We start from the raw sequence: 24,186 nt of genomic DNA, 5'->3' as shown, positions 1-24,186 counted from the left end.
TGAAAGAAAAGCTATGACAAACCTAGACAGCATATTTAAAAGTAGAGATATTATTTTGCCTACAAAGGTCCATATAGTCAAAGCTATGGTTTTTCCAGTAGTCATGTACAGATGTGAGAATTGGACGATAAAAAAGGCTGAGCACTGAAAAACTGATGCCTTCAAACTGTGGTGTTGGAGAAGACTCTTCTTGCGAGTCCTTTGTATGGCAAGGAGGTCTAACCAGTCAATCCTAAAGGAATTCAACTCTGAATATTCATTGGAAGAACTGATGCTAAAGCTCTAATACTTTGGCCACCTGATGCGAAGAGCCAGCTCATTGGAAGGGGATGACAGAGGATGAGATGGTTGGATGGCATCACCAACTCAATGGACATGAGTTTGAGCAAACTCCGGGAAACAGTGAGGACAGGGAAGCTGACATGCTGCAGTCTGTGGAGCAGCAAACAGTTGGACTTGACTGAGCAACTGAACAACAACAACACTTTCTTTAGAAAATCATAGAAATTCATAGGAATTCAAAATAAGAAGTGTAAATATTCAGTTAAAAACATTGGCTTATTTACTATTTGAAAATAACCATACTTGATGCTTCAGAGAAATAGCTTGAATAATTTAATAAATTTTATTGAGTTGTACTGTTAAACTGATGGGGATACAAAATGACTGAGGTATATTTTCCCCACTCTCCTCTAGCTTATTAGTCCCTTGAAAGTAGTAAGTGAGCAACAAGGCTGATGAAATAAATGCTGTACTAAATGTATTAAAAACCGTAGATGGAGCATACATTAGGATGTTATTGATGCAGGCTCAGGGAATCAGCAGCAGCTTTGTGAAAGAGGCCTGCAGGTAAACTTGGCCTTGAGAGGGGAGTTGGATTTTGATAAACAGAAGGTGGGGATTTTAGACAGAAGGAATCACAGGAGACATAGAAGATGCAGTGAGTCCTGAAATGAAGACAGACTCCGCATGCCACTGTAAAGAGTTTACATTTGATTTTATAAATTACGTATTCTTAAATAGTCTGACTTATGGGTGGAAATCTGTAGAATTTGGAGGCCAGAAGCTCTCTCCTGACAACCAGCAGCCTGTAACGGTTTCCACGTAGCTGTGTCATGGATGGTTGACAATCCACAGACCCAAAGCCGACCTAACCATAACCCTAACCCTTTCCAACCTCCCATCTGCCCGTGTCTGTCACTGACGACATCAGCCACTCAGTCATTCAATCCAGAAATCTGCAAGTTGTCCAGAAGTATTTTCTCCTCGTGTACCCCACTATCCAGTTGATGGGAGGTGCCAGCAGGACAGGGAACCCCAGAAGGAAAGTTTATTTTCTGTTTTTCAAAGTTTATTTTCTGTTTTCCCCCCTCTCTCTCTCCCCCTTAAGTGACAGACTTGGGTTTCTATAGTCTGTTTACTTAACCATGCCCACACTTCTGTAAATAGTCTTTTCTTTAATTTCTCAACATTGAAAACTCTTAGGGAAATGTTTTCTTGACAGATGTTGATATGATCCCTGTTGCCAATCAGATTCTGAACCTTTACCTCAGACTTCCAGGTGGTCCTTCTATGTTCAGACTACATTCTTCACACTACTTTTTGGAAAACTATCTTTTCTAAAAACATGTTATTATGACAGTTTGTATAGTAGGAGAGCATTCCTTAATGACAAACATATAACATGCACATTACGTAAATAACATCTCAGTTTCTAAAAGTGTGCAGGAAAGTGAAAGTGAAAGTGAAGTCGCTCAGTCATGTCTGACTCTTTGCAACCCTGTGGACTGTAGCCCACCAGGCTCCTCAGTCCATGGGATTCTCTAGGCAAGAATAGTGGAGTGGGTTGCCATTTAACAGGATAAAAGAAAAAATACCATTGTCCCTGGCATAATTGTGAAATTATTGCAAGTTTCCCTTTTTTAGTCTGTTTTTTTAAAACAATCATTCTTCCCCTGGAGGTTGAAAGAGACAGATCATCTCTCTCTTTCTCTTTCTCACCCTGTGTGTGTGTATAATTATGAAGCACACTTGATAAATTTTTTCATGACATGAGAATATTGCTGTCTACTTGTTTGTTTACTTTCTGATCCAGACACTAGAATTGAAAGAAATTCTCCTAAATTTTACTTAGGAAGTTTGAGTTCAATGTGAAAAAAATGCAATCTAATATTAAGTCTAAAAAGCCATGAGATTATCTTTTACCTGAATAATTAGCCTCTCTGAGAAAGTGGGGCTAGGGATCTTTTCTGATACTCATGAAACTTTCATTTCTTTACTTTTATTTTGAAACCAAATATGTCATTGACAGTGTTCTTTCCTATCAGATAGTTAAATTCACTGCACACCCTTTTCTACCCTCCTCCCAGAGGACAGATTCCTTTGGTTCTCTTCTTATCAGTCGGGAGGCTTTCTGTTGCCTTTGATCAGCTCAATAATAAAAGCTGAAGGTTAGATTTCTTATTGAACTGCTTTACATTTTAATGATTTGGATATTTTTTTCTTCCTCTATGATTATCTGAACCTTTTAATGCTTATCCAGTGTACTTTTCTTTTGCCATTTGATCTGTTTTCAGAAATAAAGTCTCAAGAAACCTAAATTCACAGGCATAGTTAACTTTTTTTCAAAAATATTTCACTGGCCCAGATTGAAACTCCACGTTGAATTTTGTTAGAATGGAAGTACTTTTAAAATATTATTTGTGTCCTAAAAGACGAAATTATTTGACCTTTGGAAATATTTGAAGTTTAAATGGCTTTCAAATGTCATTTGACAAATCTGGTATAGTAACCAAATTTAATGTATTCAAGAGAATTTTTGTATAGTTTTTTTCCTCATCTCATTCTATTCCTATTCTTTAATCATTAGCTCCCATTTTGCCAATATTTACAGCTTTGAGAGCTGCTCAAGGATATATTTATATAAAATATTTTATTTTTCAAGTAACATATTTATGTAGAATATTAATCAAAGGTAATATGTAAAGACATGGATCTTCCTTAATTTTATGGCTAAAACAATTTGGTTTAATTTAATGAAAGTGGCTGGAATAAATCTGGCTATCTCAGCTTTTGATAAAGGCAGTTTTATTTTAATAAAACCTCAATGTTCAGATGTAGTATAGCTAATAAACAGATTTTCAACCTAGAATTAGGGCAAGACCCTTTTTATGACCTACTGAAGGAAAATAAATTACACTTTAGAATTTTTCTAGTAGAGAAAGTAAAGATTTTGACAATGAGATTTTAATCATATTAATGAAGACTTGGAAATGCTAATAAAATAGGAAACTTGTGTCTTGTTTCTGTAGCCCAACTGATAAACATTCACTGCTTTGTATCTAAATATTGTTTATCTATATAGAATGAGTATCATTAGGTGTTCAGAATACTTAAGAAACTTGGAGTGTGTCGCAGACAAATTATTCAGGAAATATTCTAAGTAATGTGGCTAATGTTTTCAATCAAGGTTGATGATACCCTGAAAATTAGTTATTCCCCATCTCTTAGCTTTTAGAATGACTGTTCCCTACCACCAAAGGTATGCTGTCTCTCAATTTTCAGGCATCAAAGTGAAAAATAATACATGGTTCTGAGAAGCAAGTGGTAAAAAAAATATTCTCCAAGAGAGAAAAGAGAGCAGTCGAGTTAAGTAAACAGGGGATTAAGTTCCTATAACTTGACTACAGGGTAAAGACACAGGAAGACTTACACTGGATACAAAAATGCTACAGCAATAGTTCATGACTTTTATGTAAAACTCCTTCATATTCAAATTTCTTATTCAAATAGAAATTATTGGATAGGACCTGTGGTATTTTGGGCACGCTATGTGATTGATTTCTTTTTTATGTCAAGTTAATTAATTGTTGATATTCAAGAGACACAATTATTGCTCAAGTAAAGAATGCGGTCTAGGGAGGAGCTTGCAGGTCAGTGATCCCAGGTTGGCTTGGACGGGGCACATAGATGCTCACAGACCCTCGCTGAGCATCTTTTCTCCTAAGCCGAGCGCGGGCTCCAGTAGCCCTGTCTCATGGCCTTAGTTGTTCCAAGGTATGTGGAATCTTCCTGGACCAGGGATCAAACCTGTGTCCCCTGCACTGGCAGGTGGATTCTTTTTCTTTTTTAATTTATTTTTTTAATTGAAGGATAATTGCTTTACAGAATTTTGTTTTTTTCTGTCAAACCTCAACATGAATCAGCCATAGATATACATATGAAAGTGAAAGTGAAGTTGCTCAGTCGTGTCTGACTCTTTGCGACCCCATGGACTGTAGCCCACCAGGCTCCTCTGTCCATGGGATTTTCCAGGCAAGAATACTGGAGTGGGCTGTCATTTCCTTCTCCAGGGGATCTTCCTGACCCAGGGATCGAACCCAGGTCTCCCACATTATAAGCAGATGCTTTACCATCTGAGCCACCAGGGAAATCCTGTATATACATATACCCACTCCCTTTTGAAACTTCCTCCCATCTCTTTCCCAATCTCAACCCTCTAAGTTGATACAGAGCCCCTGTTTGAGTTTGCTGAGCCAAACAGCAAATTCTCATTGGCTATCTATTTTACATATGGTAATGTAAGTTCCTATGTTACTCTTTCCATAAACAAAGGAATATTATTCAGCCATATAAAGGAATGCATTTGACTCAGTTTTGATGAGGTGGATGAACCTAGAACCTATTATACAGAATGAAGTGAGTCAGAAAGAAAAGATAAATATCATATTCTAACATATATATATATATATATGGAACTAGAAGAATGGTACTGAAGAACAGATTTATGGGACAGCAGTGGAGAAGCAGACATAGAGAATGGACTTAAGAACATGGGGAGAGGCGGGCAGGTGGATTCCTAACCACTGGGTCACCAGAGAAGTCCCTAAACTTCACATTGATGACAAGGCTCCACCCACCTGTCAACTCTTTGAGGAGGCTGGTGTCCATCTGCGACTGCACATCTTTGGATGCTCACTCCCACAAAGATAGAAGTGTCCCTTCCGAAGAGCAAGATGGAGGAGGAGCAGGTGGACATGAAGTACATATCTTTCCACAGATACATCAGGAATACAACGTCAGACACAGAATGTGTGCAGAACACCAGCTGAGAGTGGACAGGAGTGCCTGACCAGAGGAAAAGAATGTATACTACCACGCAAAACTTGAGATCAAGTGCTGAGCCTTTGGAGAGGGAGCACTGACTCCAAGACCGTAGACTACCAGAGAACTAACCCTAGGGAGTATCAGATAGTGAGAACTCACACAGAGGAAACCACTGGAACACAAGACTCGGCATCTCCCAACCACCAATAGCACCCTGTGCAGGACGCCTCATCTAAATAACAAACAAAACAAACTGCAAACCCGATCATCAGCAGACAGGACCACCACCTCACTCAGCCTTGCCCATCAGAGGAAAAACAAACAAACACTCAGCTCAAATCTCACTCTGTATGAAGCTTATACAAACCACTGGACCAACCTTAGGAGGGCAGAAACCAAAAGGAAGAAAGAATTCAGCCTTGAAGCAGAGAAAATAAGACCTCAAGCACAATAAGTTTAAAAAAAAAAAAATGAAAAGGCAGAGAAATACTACACAAATGAAGGAACAAACTAGAAACACAGAAGTCCAAATCAATGAAGAGGAAGTAGGTAAACTATCTAAAAAAGAATTCAGAAGGATAATAGTAAAGATGATCAAAAAACCTTGAAAACAAAATGGAGGAAATGCAAGAATCAATTAACAAAGACCTAGCAATAAAAAATAAACATACAGAGACAAACAACACAATTAATGAAATTAAGCAGAAAAATGAATCAGTGAGCTGGAAGATAAAATGATGGAAATAAAGTAAAAGAATGAAAAGAGCTGAGGATAGTCCTAGAGACCTCTGGGACAATATCAAACACACCAACATTCGAGCTATAGGGGTCCCAGAAGACGAAGAGAAAAAGAAAGGGTATGAGAAAGTTTTTGAAGAGATTATAGTTGAAAATTTCCCCAACATGGAAAAGGAAATAGGCAATCAAGTCCAAGAGGCACAGAGTCCCATACAGGAAAAACCCAAGAAGAAACATGGCAAGACTCATACTAATCAAACTAACAAAGACTAAACACGAAGAAAGAATATCAAAAGCATCAATTCTTTGACCCTCAGCTTTCGTTATGGTCCAACTTTCACATGACTCTTACATGACTATTGGAAAAACCAGAGCTTTGACTATACAGACATTTGCCAGCAAAGTAATGTCTCTGCTTTTTAGTATGCTGTCTAGGTTGGTCATAGCTTTTCTTCCAAAGAGCAAGTGTCTTTTAATTTTATGGCTGCAGGCACCATCTGCAGTGATTTTGGAGCCCAAGAAAATAAAGTCTGTCACTGTTTCCATTGTTTTCCCATCTATTTGCCTTGAAGTGATGGGACCAGATGCCATGATCTTTGTTTTCCGAATGTTGAATTTCAAGCCAGCTTTTTCACTCTTTCCTTTCACTTTCATTTTTCATTTTCATCACTTCTTTATAATGGTGGTGTCATCTGCATATCTGAGGTAATCGATATTTCTCTTGGCGATTTTGACAGACACCCCTTTATATTGCAAAAATTTAAATAAGATAACAGCTATTCCAAGCCAATGGATAATTATGTTACAACCAAAGGAGGGATCCTAAAAGCCTCCGGAAAACAAGTTACTTCTGTCAGTGTACCTAGATCTGGATCCTGACCCATTGGTTTGGCAGGCCATGCCCAGGACCCTTGTCGGGCCAGTTTTCAGGAGAAGACACTTTTCAGAAAATGCTAGAAAGACAAGAACTTGTAAGAGGGCTGAATTGTGAAATCAGTAAAATGACTATGACTCTTCTTGCTGTTTCTTTTAAGCCTGCTCAGGATTTCAAAATCTGAATTTTGAAAGATACAAACATTTAGTCCCTAACACTGGTGTATAAATACTTTCAATCACATAACACAACACAGAAGCAGAGGGGAATGATTTATGCAACCCTTCTGAGTTGTCAAACATGTACTAGTTCTACAAAAGTATGTTGTACCTATAACAGAGCCTAGACATTCCCATTTAAGATTTCTGTTGACTTTTACTACAGTGCCCAGGTGTTTTTTGTTTTTTTGTTTGTTTTTACTATCACCAGGTCATGGTCAGTAAGGTTTTAAAAAGCTAAGTACAATGTATGTTTTAATCCAATTGCTGAGTAATTAGACGTAAGTGAATAGTTATTGAAACACAGCATTTTAGAACTTGATACACACACCATCTTCTGTGGATAATTTAATATATAGAGAAGGAAACGGTAACCCACTACAGTATTCTTGACTGGAGAATCATGTGGACAGGGGAGCCTGGTGGGCTGCTATCCATGGGGTCGCACAGAGTCGGACACAACTGAAGCAACTTAGCACACGTGCATGCATGTATGTGTTGGAGAAGGAAATGGCAACCCACTCCAGTGTTCTTGCCTGGAGAATCCCGGGGACAGAGGAGCCTGATGGGCTGCTGTCTATGGGGTCACACAGAGTCGGACACGACTGACGCGACTTAACAGCAGCAGCAGCAGTAGAAGTCAGTGAGACTCAGAATCATTTCAGTGACTTTCCAAAGATTATGAAATTCATAGCAGACCAAATCAGCTGATATCAATTTAAATGTTAGTAAACTTATATGTGTGCAAAAAGTATTGTATTCATAATGAATGTGATGTCAAGTGGGCCTTAGGAAGCATCACTATGAACAAAGCTAGTGGAGGTGATGGGATTCCAGCTGAACTATTATAAATCCTAAAAGATAATGCTATTAAAGTGTTGCACTCAATATGCCAGCAAATTTGGAAAACTCAGCAGTGGCCACAGGACTGGAAAAGGTCAGTTTTTATTCCAATCTCAAAGAAGGATAATGCCAACAAATGTTTAAACTACTGCACAATTCATTTCACATGCTAGCAAGGCAATGCTCAAAATCCTTGAAGCTAGGCTTCAACAGTACGGGAACCAAGAAATTTCAGATGTACAAGCTGGATTTAGAAAAGGCAGAAGAACCAGAGATCAAATTGCCAACATCCGTTGAATCATAGAAAAAGCAAGAGAATTATAGAAAAAAACATCTACTTCTGCTTCGTTGACTATGCTAAATCCTTTGACCGTGTGGTCACAACAAACTGTGGAATATCCTTAGAAACGGGAATACCAGACCACCTAACTGCCTCCTGCAAAACCTGTATGTAGGTCAAAAAAAAAAAAAAAAAAAAACAGAACCAGACATGGGGAAATAGATTGGTTCAAAATTCTGAAAAGAGTGTGTCAAGGCTGTATATTGTCACCCTGCTTATTTAACTTATATGCAGAGTATACATCATGTGAAATGCCAGGCTGGATGAATCACAAGCTGGAATCCAAACTGCCAGTAGAAATATCAACAACCTCAGATATGCAGATGATACCACTGTAACAACAGAAAGTGAAGAGGAACTAAAGAGCCTCTTGATGAAGGTGAAAAGAAGAGAGTGAAAAAGCTGGCTTAAACTGAGCATTCAAAAAACTAAGATCATGGCATCCTGTCCCATCACTTCATGGCTAATAGATGGGAAAACAATGGAAACAGTGACAGACTTTATTTTCTTGGACTCCAAGATCACGGTGGATGGAGACTGCAGTCATGAAAGTAAAAGTTGCTTGCTACTTAGAAAAAAAGCTATGACAAATATAGACAGTATTAAAAAGCAGAAACATAATTTTGCTGACAAAGGTCTATATATAGTCAAAGCTATGGTTTTTCCATTAGTCATGAATGATGTGAGAGTGGACCTTGAAGAAGCCTGAATTCCAAAGAATTGATGCTTTTGAATTGCTGTGCTGGAGAAGACTCTTGAGAGTCCCCTGGACTGCAAGGAGATCCAACCAGTCCATCTTAAAGGAGATCAGTCCTGAGTGTTCATTGGAAGGACTGATGTTGAAGCTGAAACTCCAATACTTTGGCCACCTGATGGGAAGAGCTGACTAATTGGGAAAGACCCAGATGCTGGGAAAGAATGAAGACAGGAGGAGAAAGGGACGACAGAGGATGAGATGGTTGGATGGCATCACCGACTCAATGGACAAGAGTTTGAGCTAACTGGGAAATAGAGAAGGACATGGAAGCCTGGCAGGCTACAGTCCATGGGGTCACATAGAGGCGGACATGACTGAACTACTGAACAACGAATGTAAAGCTGAAACTTATCCAGTGCATACACTATATTATATGCGAAATTTCACACAAAATGCATACTTTCACTTAGGCTGCAGTAGGATAAGGACCAAAATCACCTATTCTTAATATCAGCCTCTTATTTCTAAAATTCATTGCTTTTAACAGGCATTACGGATTTACAAGGAGAAGGCAATGACATCCCACTCCAGTACTCTTGCCTGGAAAATCCCATGGATGGAGGAGCCTGGTGGGCTGCAGTCCATGGGGTTGCTAAGAGTCGGGCACGACTGAGCAACTTCACTTTCACTTTTCACTTTCATACATTGGAGAAGGAAATGGCAACCCACTCCAGTGTTCTTGCCTGGAGAATCCCAGGAATGGGGGAGCCTGGTGGGCTGCCATCTATGGGGTCGCACAGAGTCGGACACGACTGAAGCGACTTAGCAACAGCAGCACAGATTTACAAATATATATTTCTTAAGGATCATTTAACTTAATTTCTATTAGTCGGTTTTAAGGTTTTCCAGCTGTGTTGATTTTTATTACAAATGTAGTTATTAAAGTGTTCTTTATCATTATTATTATTATTAATTTGAACTGTTTTTTAGCTTTTCTCCTGTTGGAAGAAAGTAAATCCTCTTCCTGTATATATGTAGGAAATTACCAAGAAAGGCTGAATACTTTCAAATGGTGCTTAGTATTTTGGAGCATAAAAGGTCTAATATTCACTTTTTCAATTTTTGAAGGTGATGCTGACAGTTCTGTAACTACAGAATATTAACCCAAAGTATACTTACATTTCATTAAGTATCTGTGTCATATAAAGGCATATACTATTTTGTGTGGATATTTTATTTTTCAGGATTTATATTCCTATCAAGATCACATCTAAATGTATATCAGATTTGCAAGACCCTTCATAAGAGCTATACAGTTAAATCCTAAGTAAATTTGCTCCATATTCATAAAGCGGATAATTTTTGTGCTTATATTTAGGTTAATCCAATAAACATTTATTAAAATATTACTGTGATCATCATTCTGATCTTTGCCTCTATGCCTGTAATGCTAGTCTTCCAGTTGTATGGCTAAAAATTATCTTCATTGATTTTTTAAGGCTTATTCACGAAGCCCCCCAGTAGTGTATGCCATTCTACTTTGTACTCACCCCTAACATTCTTGTAGAAATAGAACATTTTTTTCCTTTCTCTGAATTATTTTTAGAGTGTATTACATAACAACTCATTATTTCCTTCTCTAAATGAATTAAATTGTATCATGAAGTTACTATAAATATTTTGTCACTATTTATATTATTTTAATTAATTGTGTCTAGGTCCCTTCAGGAAAATTTACTAATCTGAGATAAATAAGTGTAAACTCATATCCTTGAATCAAGTTCTTTGAAACTACTAAAAGATGTAAGATATCTCTCAAATCTTAAAAGTGACACAGAATACCTTCCTAAAAGTTTTCCAAGTCTCATGTTGCTGAGGAATGCATTTGCTTGTTTACATTTCCAATTTATCAAAAAAGAATAAAAGTAACTAATGAAGAGGCAAGAAAAGTTTAAAAATATGTTACATGGCAGTTTAATGAATCCCATTTAATGTAAATGACTTCTGTGTTGACTTATAAAATTAATTAATGTACCCTTTGATAAACCTTGTACTAATTAAGTGTATCATTTTTATTTCATTCAGTTCAGTTCAGGTCAGTCGCTCAGTCATGTCCGACTCTTTGCAACCCCATGAATCGCAGCACGCCAGGCCTCCCATCACCAACTCCCGGAGTTCACTGAGACTCACGTCCATCCAGTCAGTGATGCCATCCAGCTATCTCATCCTCTGTCGTCCCCTTCTCCTCCTGCCCCCAATCTCTCCCAGCATCAGAGTCTTTTCCAATGAGTCAACTCTTCGCATGAGGTGGCCAAAGTATTGGAGTTCCAGCTTTAGCATCATTCCTTCCAAAGAAATCCCAGGGCTGATCTCCTTCAGAATGGACTGGTTATTTCTACAGCACAGTGTGATTTAGCTAACTAGCTTGGAATGTAATACCTTCATATCAGATTTGGCATAGCTCATTTCTAATTATCATTCCTTTCCATGAATGTAACCCACCATTTAAAAAGGTGGCTACATTTTATATTTTATTTTGCCTTTCTTGGCACAGCTGAAATTCTCTGTAGACTTCATATAATTTTTCTAGGTATCTATTGAGGGTACTGGGAACCAGAAATCCTGATAAGGTACCTGGCTCTGCTACCATCAGATAAACTTGTCAGAAATGTGTAATCTGGTCTCGCGGATCCTGATGTATTGTGTTATCTGTCATGCAAGAGAGACTGGCATTTGTTCTATCTTATATGTGCTAGAATCATCCATTGGCTGAATGGCTTCAATTACTTTTAACAAACAAAACCCTCATTTATCTGTCATACATTTGTGTTTGTTTCCAAAGTCTGAAGTAATTTGTTACATGATTTTTTCTGGCAAATTATAAATAAATTCTTTAGATATGCTGGTCATTTTTTTAAAAATGCCATATAGCATGATACTATTTTTCTATTTTAAAAAATCCCATTTTAGTTAAAAAAAATGAGTGCTAGTCTGCTCCAGACATGGTTTTTAAAGTTATTTTGTAAAATAAGTTTGTAAAATGGATACTTTCATTTCTTTATGTCAATGTCCATATACCATCACATCACTCATTACTGCATCATAAACACATTAATAATTGTGGATGTGACTGAAGGTTTTTCACATGTTTGATTTTCTTTTGTTTCTCTTTTTTAAAATTTTATTTTATTTTTAAACTTTACATAATTGTATTAGTATTCTAAAGAGCATGTAGAAGACACAGATGAGGCTGTTCTTACTAGCTTCTCCCTTCTGGCACCTCATCTCAATTATAAATAAGGAAAGGGTCATGGGAGGCCATTAGAATGATTGAAATTATTCTTCCTAAAGAAAATCTGATTGAAGTATGTTTTATTGATAGTTTAAAGAATGTCATCTTGTCTTGCTTGAACATGGTCCAGTGTTTTGTTCTAGCATCTTATTGGATTAAACCAGTTATTATCCATGACCTTCTTCATCTATGTACTTGCAGTGTATCCAGCACATTATCTTAGTGGTTGCTGCCATGTGCCTATTGCCAGGGCATTTCTTTTCCTTCTTGTTTCTTGACCATTTTTGTTCCTTGGTGTCTGTAAATCTTTTCAGCAGTTCTGGTGGCAATTTCAGTATGTGTGTAAAGGATCCTTCTAAAGACCAATTCCTTTTCCTGCTCTCCTCCCATCATCTTGTCCTACATGCATCTCAGCCCTGACTCCCAATCAAGTCCTTGATAGCATCACAGTCTGTAACTGCAGATCCTGTAGGACCTAATTTATCCTCCTCTGACCAACATTCCTGCTTGTATTTCTGGCACCTGGTACCTCTGGAATCTGCTAATATCCAATGTCCACTTATTCACTTATCTATCTTTGTGCTGTGGAAAACAGCATATAAAACACTCATGTACCATCAACTGGCTTTCACTTTTCATCACCATTTGTGGTTCACCTTTTATAATGTGAATTAAATACAAGGCAACATTTTTATCTATACTATATATATTTAAAAGAAATGATATATATTACCTTTTATGATTATATTGCTGTTATTGTAAAAAATTAATGGCAATTCCTTAATATTTAACTATCGTTTAGCCCCAGCGAGACCTCACATTCACTGATCCTACCCCTGTTTCCCTGCCTCTCACATCTGTGACACCATCTCTCCTCTCTTATCGAGTTTAAATCCCAGAGTCAATCATCTTAGCTATTGCACATTATATGTATGTGCATGTTAGTCACTCAGTCATGTCCAACTCTTTGCAACCCCATGGACTGCAGCCCACGAGGCTCTTCTGTCCATGGTATTTTCCAGGCAAGGATGCTGGAGTGGGTTGCCATTTCCTTCTCCAGGGGATCTTCCCGACCCAGGGATCGAACCTGGGTCTCCTGCACTGCAGGCAGATTCGTTACCATCTGAGCTACAAGGGAAAACCCCTACATTACACATCTTCTATCTCGTTCGTCATTAATTTTCACTCTTCACTGGAGCATTTCAGTTGACTGCCTGCTGCATGACTGCTCCCCTCTTCACAACCACATTGACTGGTCTCATTTTAAATTTATGACTTGATGGGTTCTTAATGCTGCCCTGCAGTTACACTGTCTTCATGACCTATTGCCTTTTCTATCATCTTAGATGACCACTTGATGCCCCTTTCCTCATACCGCTTACATGTCTTCCATAACCCAAGGTCTTCCCATCTCACAAAGAAAATGGCAGGATTCAGAGAACATCATACCCCCCGCCACCACAAGCACCACACCTGCCCTCCCACCACCACCTTCTACCTGGCTTCTGCCTTGGTAGTACAGTGATCTTTCACTGGCCTTTGTTCCCTGTACTTTGACTATTTTACCCCTATAGCCTATATTTTATTGCCTACTCTAAGACTTTCCTCCAGAAACCCCCAATTCCCCATACCACCTCCAACTATCTCTTGCATCATTAATTTTCACTCTTCACTGGAGCATTTCATTAGCACACAGACCTGCTGTTGCTTCTCTCACCTTAAAATAAAAAATACAACTTCCACTGACCCAGCTTAACCCACTACTACCGCTCCATTTTTCTGCTTCTTACCATAGCCAGATTACTCAGAGTTACCTGTACGTGCTGTTTCCAGTGTCTGTCCACTCAAGCTCTCTTAAAACCCTCCCTAGAAAGCTTTTGATCTCACTGTTCCACTAAAACTACACTGTGAAGTCATCAATAACCTGTATATTACTAAATCCGATGAATGCTTAATCCCCGTGTTACTTGGCCTCGCGGCATGATAGCACACCCTTGAGGACACTCTTCTTGTTAACACCTTGTCTTGACGTGCCTCTCAGGATGCCCCCTTTTCTTAGCCTTCCTTTGCTGCCCTACCCTTGTACTAGACCACCTAACTTACTCGTCTCCCTTGTTGACTTGGATTTAATCATCATCTCTACCCCATGACACCCAGCTGACAGTTCTGCCCTAGACCTCCCTACGCAGCATTCCCCTTGAATATCCAGGGCCCTTGACTTTTTAATCTTTTACCTAAAAGTTACTGCAGCTGTACCCTCCCCTTGTCAGTTGATGACAACTTGGTCCCTGAGGTTAAAGAGCCCCAAAATCTTAGAGTCGTGCTCTTTTCCCCTCTTTCTCTCTCATCCCACATTCAGCCCGTACAGAAGTCCTTGCAGCTCAAAGCACCCCGTGTTGATGTTTCTGCTCATCACTGGAGGTGGCTGCTCCCAGTACCATTCTAGTCCGGGCCACCATAACCTCCCACTGGAATCGCTCTGGTGGTTCTAACTGGCCTCCCTGTTTCCATCCTGCCTCCCAGCCTTACCATCTCTTCTTAACACAGAGGCCAAAACAATCTTTTTCAAACATAAATGAGACCATATTATCGCCTCAATAAAAACTTTCAACAGCTGACATTTTATTTAGGAAAAAACACGGAAAGCTTTGTAACATCTTCAAGGCTTTCTTATAAGTTTTTCCATTTCTTGTTTTATTTACCACCCTTGCTGTTCCTTAAACCTGGGGTAGGACCTTTGCACTGTGGGGTCCCCCTGCCTGAGATACAATCTGTCAGGATATCCACCTGAAGGGCTTTTTCACAGGACATTCTCTCAGAGATGCCACAGACCCCCAATTCTCCATTTCCAGGAACTCGTGACCCTCCTCATCCTGCTCTAATTTTTCCCCAGTAAACATTATCTTACAGCTTATCACATAATTTCCCTCTTCGATGCATTGTTTATGGCCTCTTTCCCCACTTTGTAAGCTTCGCAAAGGGCAGGGATTCTGTCCTTCGCATCTGGCATGTAGTGGGTGGTCAGTTGAATGACTTCCACTTCTTTCAGCGTCATTTCATTCCCCTTGCTTCTCAGAATCAGTAATGGCTCTGTTTTCAACAGTTAACTTGGACTCTCTCCATTTCACAGGCCTGCTCCTTTAGGATATTTCTCTCTGCATTTACCTTTTAATCATCTGTTTTTGTTCTTTTTTTTTTTTTTACTTGTTCTGTCTGCGCTGCTAATTTTAGGCATATGTATTTAATTTTCTGGTCTTCAATTCTCCTTATACCTTTCTTATCTTTGGCCCTTTCTCAGCTACATTTCTATTTCTAGAAGATTTTTTTTTTCTGTCCCCGTTCACCAAGACTTTTATTCCTAACAACTAGTTCCAGAATTCTTGCTTTCCCCTGGAAATATTTCCCATGAGAAACATTAGCACTAATTTCCACCCTTCACCTAACTGCCCCCTCCATCCACCCTGCAGACAACCTTGAGCACCACGATTCACATCTGCCCTTCACTCAACATTCCACTGAAATGCAGATTCCCTTTGACTTAAAGCTAGTATGAAATTATTTAATGGGATAAATCTATATATAGTTTATTTTCAATATATATTTAGCTATTTTCTATTTTATCCACTTTTTTTCTGAAAGCAAGCACTTTCTTGGTCTTAGGTATCTAACATTGTTTCCTATTCGTATCTTTAACAGGTCATTGCCTTAGCGATGGATATATTTACAGACGTGGACATTTTCAAAGAAATCGTGGAGGCATCAACTCGAGGAATATCTGTGTACATTCTGCTTGATGAGTCCAAGTTTAGTCATTTCCTGAGTATGACCGAGAAACAGGGCTGTCAAGTTCAGCGTCTCAGAGTAAGAATTCTGTACTTTCTTTTCTTCAGGTGCTCTATCTCAGTCAAATGAACGGCACAGTGAGCTATGTCCCTCCAGATGTACACCGTATATTTAAGGTGGGGACCACAGAAGGGTCCCCTTGTCCTTTTCAGATTACGACTTCATCATCTTCATGATGGTTTTATAGGATGGTTTTCTTAATGGTGGGGCACTGAAGCTCCTGAGCTAACTTTGCTGTCAGTCATAATTAATGTTTCAGTTTCACGTGGGCAACCATGAAACAACTGACTTGAGTGATTCTTTCATTCAGCAGATGTGTCTTGTCACAGTCATTTCAGTGATGTCTGAGTCATCAATATGAAGCTGAATTTTCATCTTGTTCTGTTGTCATAACCTGAAAGGAGCTCTTGCAGTAGGACCCTAAGAGATTTATAAAACCGTCATGTATAAATGATTTAAGTTATATTAAAATGCATTATTTAAGTGACTATTTTATTTGAGTGCTTTCTTTTCAGGTTTTGTTTTAAAATGTACTTTTCCCTATCTTTATTGTTGTTGTTATATGTTTAAAGAAATTACCTGTGTACTTTTATGATTAAAAAGTTTTTATATTAATATATTTTACTTTTCAAAATATCCCCACTCTAACCATAATAGTTACTTTATTTTTACATTCAATTCTAGAATATTCGAGTGCGGACAGTAAAAGGTCAAGATTATCTTTCCAAAACAGGGGCAAAATTTCATGGAAAAATGGAACAGAAATTTTTGCTGGTTGACTGCCAGAAAGTTATGTTTGGTTCCTACAGGTAAGGTCATTGTATTTACACTCCAGTATTATCAATCATTTATAAAATTTATGAGTTTCAAGCTTTAATGTAATCTGCTTAGTTATTTCTTAAAAGTAAAAGAAGAATCTTCACGTGGAAAACTTGGAGAGACTTGCGTTTCAGTTCTGGCTGAAAGAATATTAAGTCATCAGCAAGTCACATAACTTACTTGGGCTTTAAATTCTTCCTCTCCGAAATGAAGGAATTGAATAATATCTCAGGTTCCCTAAAGCTTTATAATGCTTAAGGTGTTTTTGTTCCTTATGAAAACAGTATGAAGCATAATAATTGTTCATATAAATAGAAACTGTATCACCTGGAAGAACCTGCTTAATGGATTGCTCTTATTTTAGTATATGGAGACCCTGATGATTATTATGCTGTAATCAGAGCGTTACTGAAAAATCACTGAAGAGTCTGACTGTTTAAATGCTATGGTGGGTGGATTTTCCAGCCCCAGGTCTGCTCCTTGGCATCCTTCTATATTACCACTGGAGGAATAGATCCACTTCTGTTCTAACTTGGCCCTTGTGTTTCATTCGCAGTCCTTACAACGTATCTGCAAGGCACTTGTTTTTATCTCCATTTTATAAATGAGGAAACTGAAGTTCTAGAAGGTTCAGTGGCTTGTCTAAAAACATCAGAGCTAAGGACCAAAAGGCAGTTCAGGTCTGGCAACCAAGTCCAGGTCCAGCTGGCTCTAGAGTAAAGTGCTGCCTTAAAACTCCCTTATGAATTTCAGACATAGATCTTGAATGGGTCACACAGTAAGGCCATAACAATAGGCAGATAAAAATGCCAACAAACACCTGAACTCCTAGGTCACCAGAGCACAGTAGATTCACCACTAAAGGCTGTGGGAAAAGTTCAGGAGAGCTGTGGATGTCAATAGAATAAGGAAAGGGAAAAGTTTGCCTCTTGTCTTAAGAACTTAAAAGTCCAGAAGGAGGAGGCAGCGCATTGAAGGGAATAGCCATGGGCAAGTTACTTTGGTTGCGTGTTAGTTTCTTCCTCTGTAAAAGGAGCATTATCATAGAACCTACCTCGTGTCATGAGAATTAAATGAATTAATGCATCCAAAACCCCCAAAGTCAGCTATTATTCTAGGCATGTTTTAACTGTTAATATTTGCTCAGGGATCCTGTAGTGAAAATCCTCTTTGCAGTTTTAAAGGAAACTGTGTTAAGAGCAGTACTTGAAGTTAATGAATTATTGCAAAGACTCATTATTTGTATATGTATTTGTTCAGACCCACTTGGTTTTAGAGGGGTTTTAATTAAAATTTTTAATTAAAATGAGAGTTCACTTGACTTATAGAATGGTATTACTAGTTAATCTCATCCTAATAAGTGCTTTCTATTTTTATTATTAACTTGAGTTTGAAGATTATCTTCAGCAATAACTTCATGTCAGCTTTGTCTTACTATTAGTAGGTGATATCTTTTGAGATGACTATAACTAAGCTACTTTAAAACTGGTGTTGGGAAGAACAAACAAATAGCTACAGAAACTCTTTATCTTCTCATCTACATCATAAGACAGAGGCAAAACTTAAGTTACTATTTGTGGAAGTGAATATGGACTTGTAGGACCACAGATTATTAAAATTCATCAAAACTATTATCTAACAACTTTTCTCTCTATTATTTCATGTTAATCTCAAATAGACTTCTTTTAAAAAATGATGCTTGTAGCCCTTGCCATTTTGGATTTTTTTTCTGACTAATCATTATGGATTTTTCTTGTCATCAGCAAATATGAGGACAGGATCTGGTGGAACAGTTATGAACTGGTTTTTGTGGCAACTGGTTAAAAATGTACACCTTTTGGGGTAAAAACAGCTTGTAAGTCACTGTTCTGGCATTGCCATTGTTTTCCTTGTAGGCAAATTCAGAATCCTCCTTCTTGATGTTGCTGTTTTTACTGGAGTATAGTTGCTTTACAGTGTTGCATTAGTTTCTACTGTACAGCAAAATAAATCAGCCATACGTAGACATGTATCCCCTCTTTCTCAGATTTCCTTCCCATTGAGGTCACCACAGAGTACTGAGTAGAGTTCCCTGTGCTCCACAGTCAGTTCTCATTAGTTATCTACTTTATACATACTTTAATTCATATTTCTTTGCATAAAATGTCCTTATATGCTAGGCTCCCAGCATTTCTAGAGAGGTCTGGCGTCTGTAGTCCCGTGTCACACACTGTGTGACAGCTCACACATTGTCAGGACAAGGTTATCAGGAAGACACAGCAGTCTGGCTGCATCATGATAGCAACAATGAGGACATAAAAACACACAAGCTTTTCTTGACAATGTATATTGTACATTGTGTATTGTATGTATACAGTGTATATTGTAATGTGTATTGTACATTGACTATGTAAATCAAATCTTGAATTGGATACCCTCATTTGAAATTGTCATAGTGAAACCTGGAAGATACTTAATATTGTCCACAGGTTTGACTGAGAGAGAATTTTGTAAGTTTTCTTTTTTTAATCTTGTGATCTCTTTGCTTTGCTTTCAAGATTTCCTCCACTAGTTTAAAGATTTTATTTTGCTGTGGACCATTTTTAGAGTCTTTGTTGAGTTTGTTACCATATTGCTTCTGTTTTTTGTTTTGGTTTTTTGGCCACGAGGTATGTGGAATCTTACTTCCCTGACCAGGGATCAAACCCTCACCCCTTGAATTGGGAAGCTGAAATCATAACCATTGGACTGTCAAAGAAGACCACATCAGTCTGTTCTATAGCTTTTTACTTCAACTAAGTATAATTTGCTTTCTGTGTTCAACCAAAACATGACCATTCTTGTTCCCTTTCTTTGTCCATGTTTCTTCTTTCCCCAAAATGGTTTTCCCACTTTTCAAATCTGAACTTCCTGGCTTCTAATTTCTGTCAAAATACTGCCAAACTCTTACTGTCTCTGGGGATATCCTCCTATTTTAAAGCCGATCATTCATGTCTTTGCTTGCTGTTTTTAGCAAATTTTATATTCATATCTACAGTTGGATTGAAAATTCCTGTAACAATTCACTTTTGTACCATTTCTTGTAAGTCATCCTGGTTGCCACACATCTGTACATAAAATGTATCTTGACGTACTCTGCTCATACCATGCATTTAGTGAGCACGCTAGAAAAAACTGAACATATTAGAATTAGATTTTTAAGTCGCACACTGCTGCTTATATTTTATATATTTTATTGTTCTGTACATTCTTTTAATATTTCCATCTGCCTTTGTTACTGTCTTCCCTGTATAAACAGTATGCTCCTTTCATATTACCCCTCCATTATATCATGTCCATTTTTTTGAGGCACAGCATATTACAATGGCTTTTTCAGCCCAGTGTCTCTGTATGTTACATTATCAAGATTTTCTAAAATAAGATTTAAAATTATATATGAAACTTCAAGACAATTGTCTCATCTAAACTCTGAGAAGGAGATTTAGAAATTCCACAAAGTACAATAAAGGCATTTTTGTACATAAAAGCAATTGTATTCTACAAGCAGAGATCTTAATTGGCATTCTAACTGGCTTGGTTTGTGCGTACTGAATTTACTGTGGACACTGAGTGAATTGAAGGATGCCTTTAGTGGCTGAGGCTGCTGCCACAAATCCTATGTCTGTTTCCAACTTCTAGCACCCTAAACTCCATGTACTCTTAAGACACAGAGATGAAATACGTGCATTAGCACAGACTGTCCTGCATCCTGACATGTTATGACCATAAGGAATTGTAATGATTATACTGTCCTTATTCTCATTCTGGCTAGGAAGAAACTAATGTCCAAGTTCATGTGGAACAGTTGGCTTGGAAGAGGCCAGTTTTCTCAACTTTTCCTCCAATACCAGGTTGCCTGCACCTGACCAGGATGCTGCATATAAAGTAGAATGCCATATTTTGCTCCATAAAACCTTAGTAGGAAAAAAAAAAAACCTTAGTAGGCAGAGATGCAAAATGTACACTCAGCTTTCCTTGTACTTCTCAAAATGATGGATGGATTCAAAGCCAGGACTTGAGTTGCTTTGTTATTTAAAATATGAATACAGGAGTGAGGAGACATATTGCAAAGATATAACAACTGGAGCTCTAAATTATGGTAATTAAAGAAAACAAAAATACTCTTTGTCAACATTAAATGACACATGTTAGTAGGGCTAAGTATTGTCAGCACAGTTAACATTTGCCAATTTTGATTTTTTTTTTTCCTCCAGCTACATGTGGTCATTTGAAAAAGCGCATCTCAGCATGGTTCAGGTCATCACAGGACAACTTGTCGAGTCTTTCGACGAGGAGTTTAGAACTCTCTACGCCAGGTCCTGTGTCCCCAGCTCTTTTGCCCCGGAAGAGTCAGTCAGGGTGAACCGCGGCAAAGCCCTCTGGGAGAATGGCACTTACCAGCGCTCCGTGTCTTCCTTAGCGTCTGTTTCCAGCCAAAGAAACCTTTTTGGCAGACAAGACAGCATTCACAAACTAGATTCTAGCTACTTCAAAAACAGAGGGATATATACTCGCAATGAACATGACAAATACAACATAAGAAATCACACATACAAACCTCACTTTGTTCCAAACTTTAATGGTCCAATCCGTCAGCATCAGCACAGTCAGTTAAATGAAAATTGGAAGAGGCACAGTTATGCCGGGGAACAGCCAGAAACGACGCCATACTTGCTGCTCAACAGGGCTCTGAATCGAAATGTTAATGCTCCTGGGAACTGGAAAAAGCCTTCAGACAGTCTCAGCGTCACGTCGTCATCCCGGGGCGGCTACGGAGGCCGCCAGCACACACCTGCCCAGAGTTTTGCTGACCGCCTTGCCCAGAGGAAGACGACCAATCTTCCAGAAAGGAATTCCAACGTGCGGAGGTCTTTTAACGGGACAGATAATCATATTCGCTTCTTGCAACAACGCATGCCAACCCTTGAACATACCACAAAGTCATTTTTGCGAAACTGGAGGATTGAGTCCTACTTAAATGACCATTCAGAAGCTGCCCCTGATTCTAACGGATCTGCTCCCGCCGACAGGTTTGAGGGCTATGAGGGACATGAGAATTTGAAAGCCAGCGCCCTGTACACTCACTCTCGGCTTCGTTCTTCTCTCGTGTTTAAACCCACTTTACCTGAGCAGCAGGAAGCCAACAGTTGTACAACTGATTCCTCAAATTCAACTGTCGTTGGTTCCCAGGGAAGCGACACACCTAAAAAGATCCCAGACACCCCAACAGGCGCACAGCTTATGACAGACAAACCCCCAGAGGAGGCAACACCCAAGTCCTCACTGCATCCAGAGGCACCAAAAATGCACACCTTACAGGTTCCTGAAAGCCACCCACCAGCTTTAAACCCAACTACAAATGGCCCTACGGAGTCAAACAACTATTTGTATACAACCTTGTGTGCAAACAAGCAGACAGAAAACCCAAAGAATCAGCAAAATGAGAATCTGCTTAAAAGGCGCAGTTTCCCATTCTTTGACCATTCAAAAGCCAATATGGATCATGGAAACAGTAAGCATTATGTGTATAGCACACTTACCAGGAATCCAGTGAGACAACCAGAAAAACTGAAAGAGGATTTGTTAAAAAGTTCTAAAAGCATGCACAGTATGACCCATGGTGTGGAAGAGGAGGAGGAGGGGGAAGAGGAGGTTCCCAAGGGAGATCCTCCAAGTGGCACTGGTAACAAATCAATTTCCATGGCTGCATTGCTTGATGTGAATAAAGAGGAGCCCAACAAAGAAGTCACTTCCAAGAAAGAAGTGAAGGGTTCCCCCAGTTTTTTGAAAAAGGGATCTCAGAAGTTAAGGTCATTACTTAGCCTTGCCCCAGAAAAGAAAGACAATCTATCCAAAAACAAAGCACCTGCCTTTTACAGAATGTGTAGTAGTTCTGACACCTTAATTTCTGAGGCTGAAGAGAATCAAAAACAAAAAAAATCAGAACCCAAAAATGATTCATCACCTAGGAGAAAGCATTCCTCTTCATCCAACTCTCCAGGCAGCATCCACAAGAGTAAGGAAGATGTAGCAGTACATTCACCCAAGAGGATACATTCTCCATCCGATGAAAGTAACAAAACCATAGCTTCTTCAGGTCCAGCTGAAAGCAAGTTCTCAGAAAGAGCAGGAGATGCCTCTGCCCCCAGATTCAACACTGAGCAGATCCAGTACCAAGATTCAAAGGAGATTAAAGCAGTTGTTGCTCCTGAAAGAAAACCAACTTCTTCTCCAAGAGCAAAGCCCAATGATGAGCTTCTGAGAACTCATTCAATTGAGCGGCGTGTTTACAGTCGTTTTGAGCCATTTTGTAAGATTGAAAGCTCTATTCAGCCAACAAGCAACATGCCAAATAGCAGTACACACCGCCCAGAAGTGAAATCCTCAACTATGGGCAATAGTTATGGCAGGTCCAGCCCAATGCTTAATTATAACACTGGTGTTTACCACTCATTTCAGCCAAATGAAAATAAGTTTCGAGGATTTATGCAGAAGTTTGGAAACTTCATACACAAAAATAAATGAGCTACTGTAATCACAAATAGACTTTAAAATATAAGATCAATGTGGCTATAAATATTTGTCCAAAGAACACTATGGAATGTTAGCATGGAAAAATTGGCATATTTTTGTAATATGCTGATAGATTTCTATGGGGGCAGAATTTGAGGTATGATATATGTTTACCAACTCACGTATGTACAGTATTGTTCTATGTAATAAAATTAGTTGTGCTTAATTCCACTATAGATGGAATGTCTATAAATACATGATTTTTAAATGGGAAGACAAATGTAATGAAATTGTTTTCTTCAGACTAAAGATCTGCTTGTCTTAAATGGAAGCTTTAGTGGAGAGGTGGTGTATGGATTTTAGCCATTCATTGCAAACTCTTTCCTTATTAAAGATGATCATAACACTGTCAGCAGTCTTTTATACTGTGTCTTTGTGGGGTTTTCATATCTTCAAATTATGAGAAAATAGGACAAAACATTTGTCATTTTCAATTACTTTTAAATTCTACAGGATAACTTGTGTTTTATTAATGTTTTATTAATTTTTCTGTGAAACTGGTAGGGCAACAGTAGTACAATTTAAACTATTATAGCTCAGCACATTTTTTATCTGAAATATTTGCAAAGTATTGGCCTCAGGTATTTCAAATTAATCATATAAATTAATTTTCAGAATGTGCTTATTTCCACTTTGGACCAAGGGAAACTGTTGCCACCCTGCTGAGCTTTTATAGTCATTCTTTCCTTCAAACTTACAGCAAGCCAGAAGGAATTTGGAAAACCTAAATTATTCCCCTCCTTTTTCTAATATGAAGAAGACTTTAAAACTGTAAACTTCCACATAAATTTTTATCTTGGATTAGTATGGCAGTTGGGGAAGGCA

The 24,186-nt window shown here is 38.5% G+C and overlaps 1 protein-coding gene across 1 annotated transcript in view; it reads left to right on the top strand.

The window, feature by feature from the left end:
* Positions 1–23,901, top strand: part of FAM83B (family with sequence similarity 83 member B) — a 96,295-nt gene extending 72,394 nt beyond the window's left edge. Inside the window, exons 3-5 of the mRNA NM_001205795.1 lie at positions 15,805–15,969; positions 16,636–16,760; positions 21,003–23,901. Coding sequence (NP_001192724.1) covers positions 15,805–15,969; positions 16,636–16,760; positions 21,003–23,313 — 2,601 coding nt within the window. The 3' untranslated portion in view covers positions 23,314–23,901. The remainder of the gene's footprint in view (positions 1–15,804; positions 15,970–16,635; positions 16,761–21,002) is intronic.
* Positions 23,902–24,186: the final 285 nt, after the last annotated feature.

Source organism: Bos taurus, chromosome 23 (assembly GCF_002263795.3).
Source record: "Bos taurus isolate L1 Dominette 01449 registration number 42190680 breed Hereford chromosome 23, ARS-UCD2.0, whole genome shotgun sequence".
Taxonomy (NCBI): domain Eukaryota; kingdom Metazoa; phylum Chordata; class Mammalia; order Artiodactyla; family Bovidae; genus Bos; species Bos taurus.
This window is presented reverse-complemented; position numbering and strand designations above follow the sequence as displayed.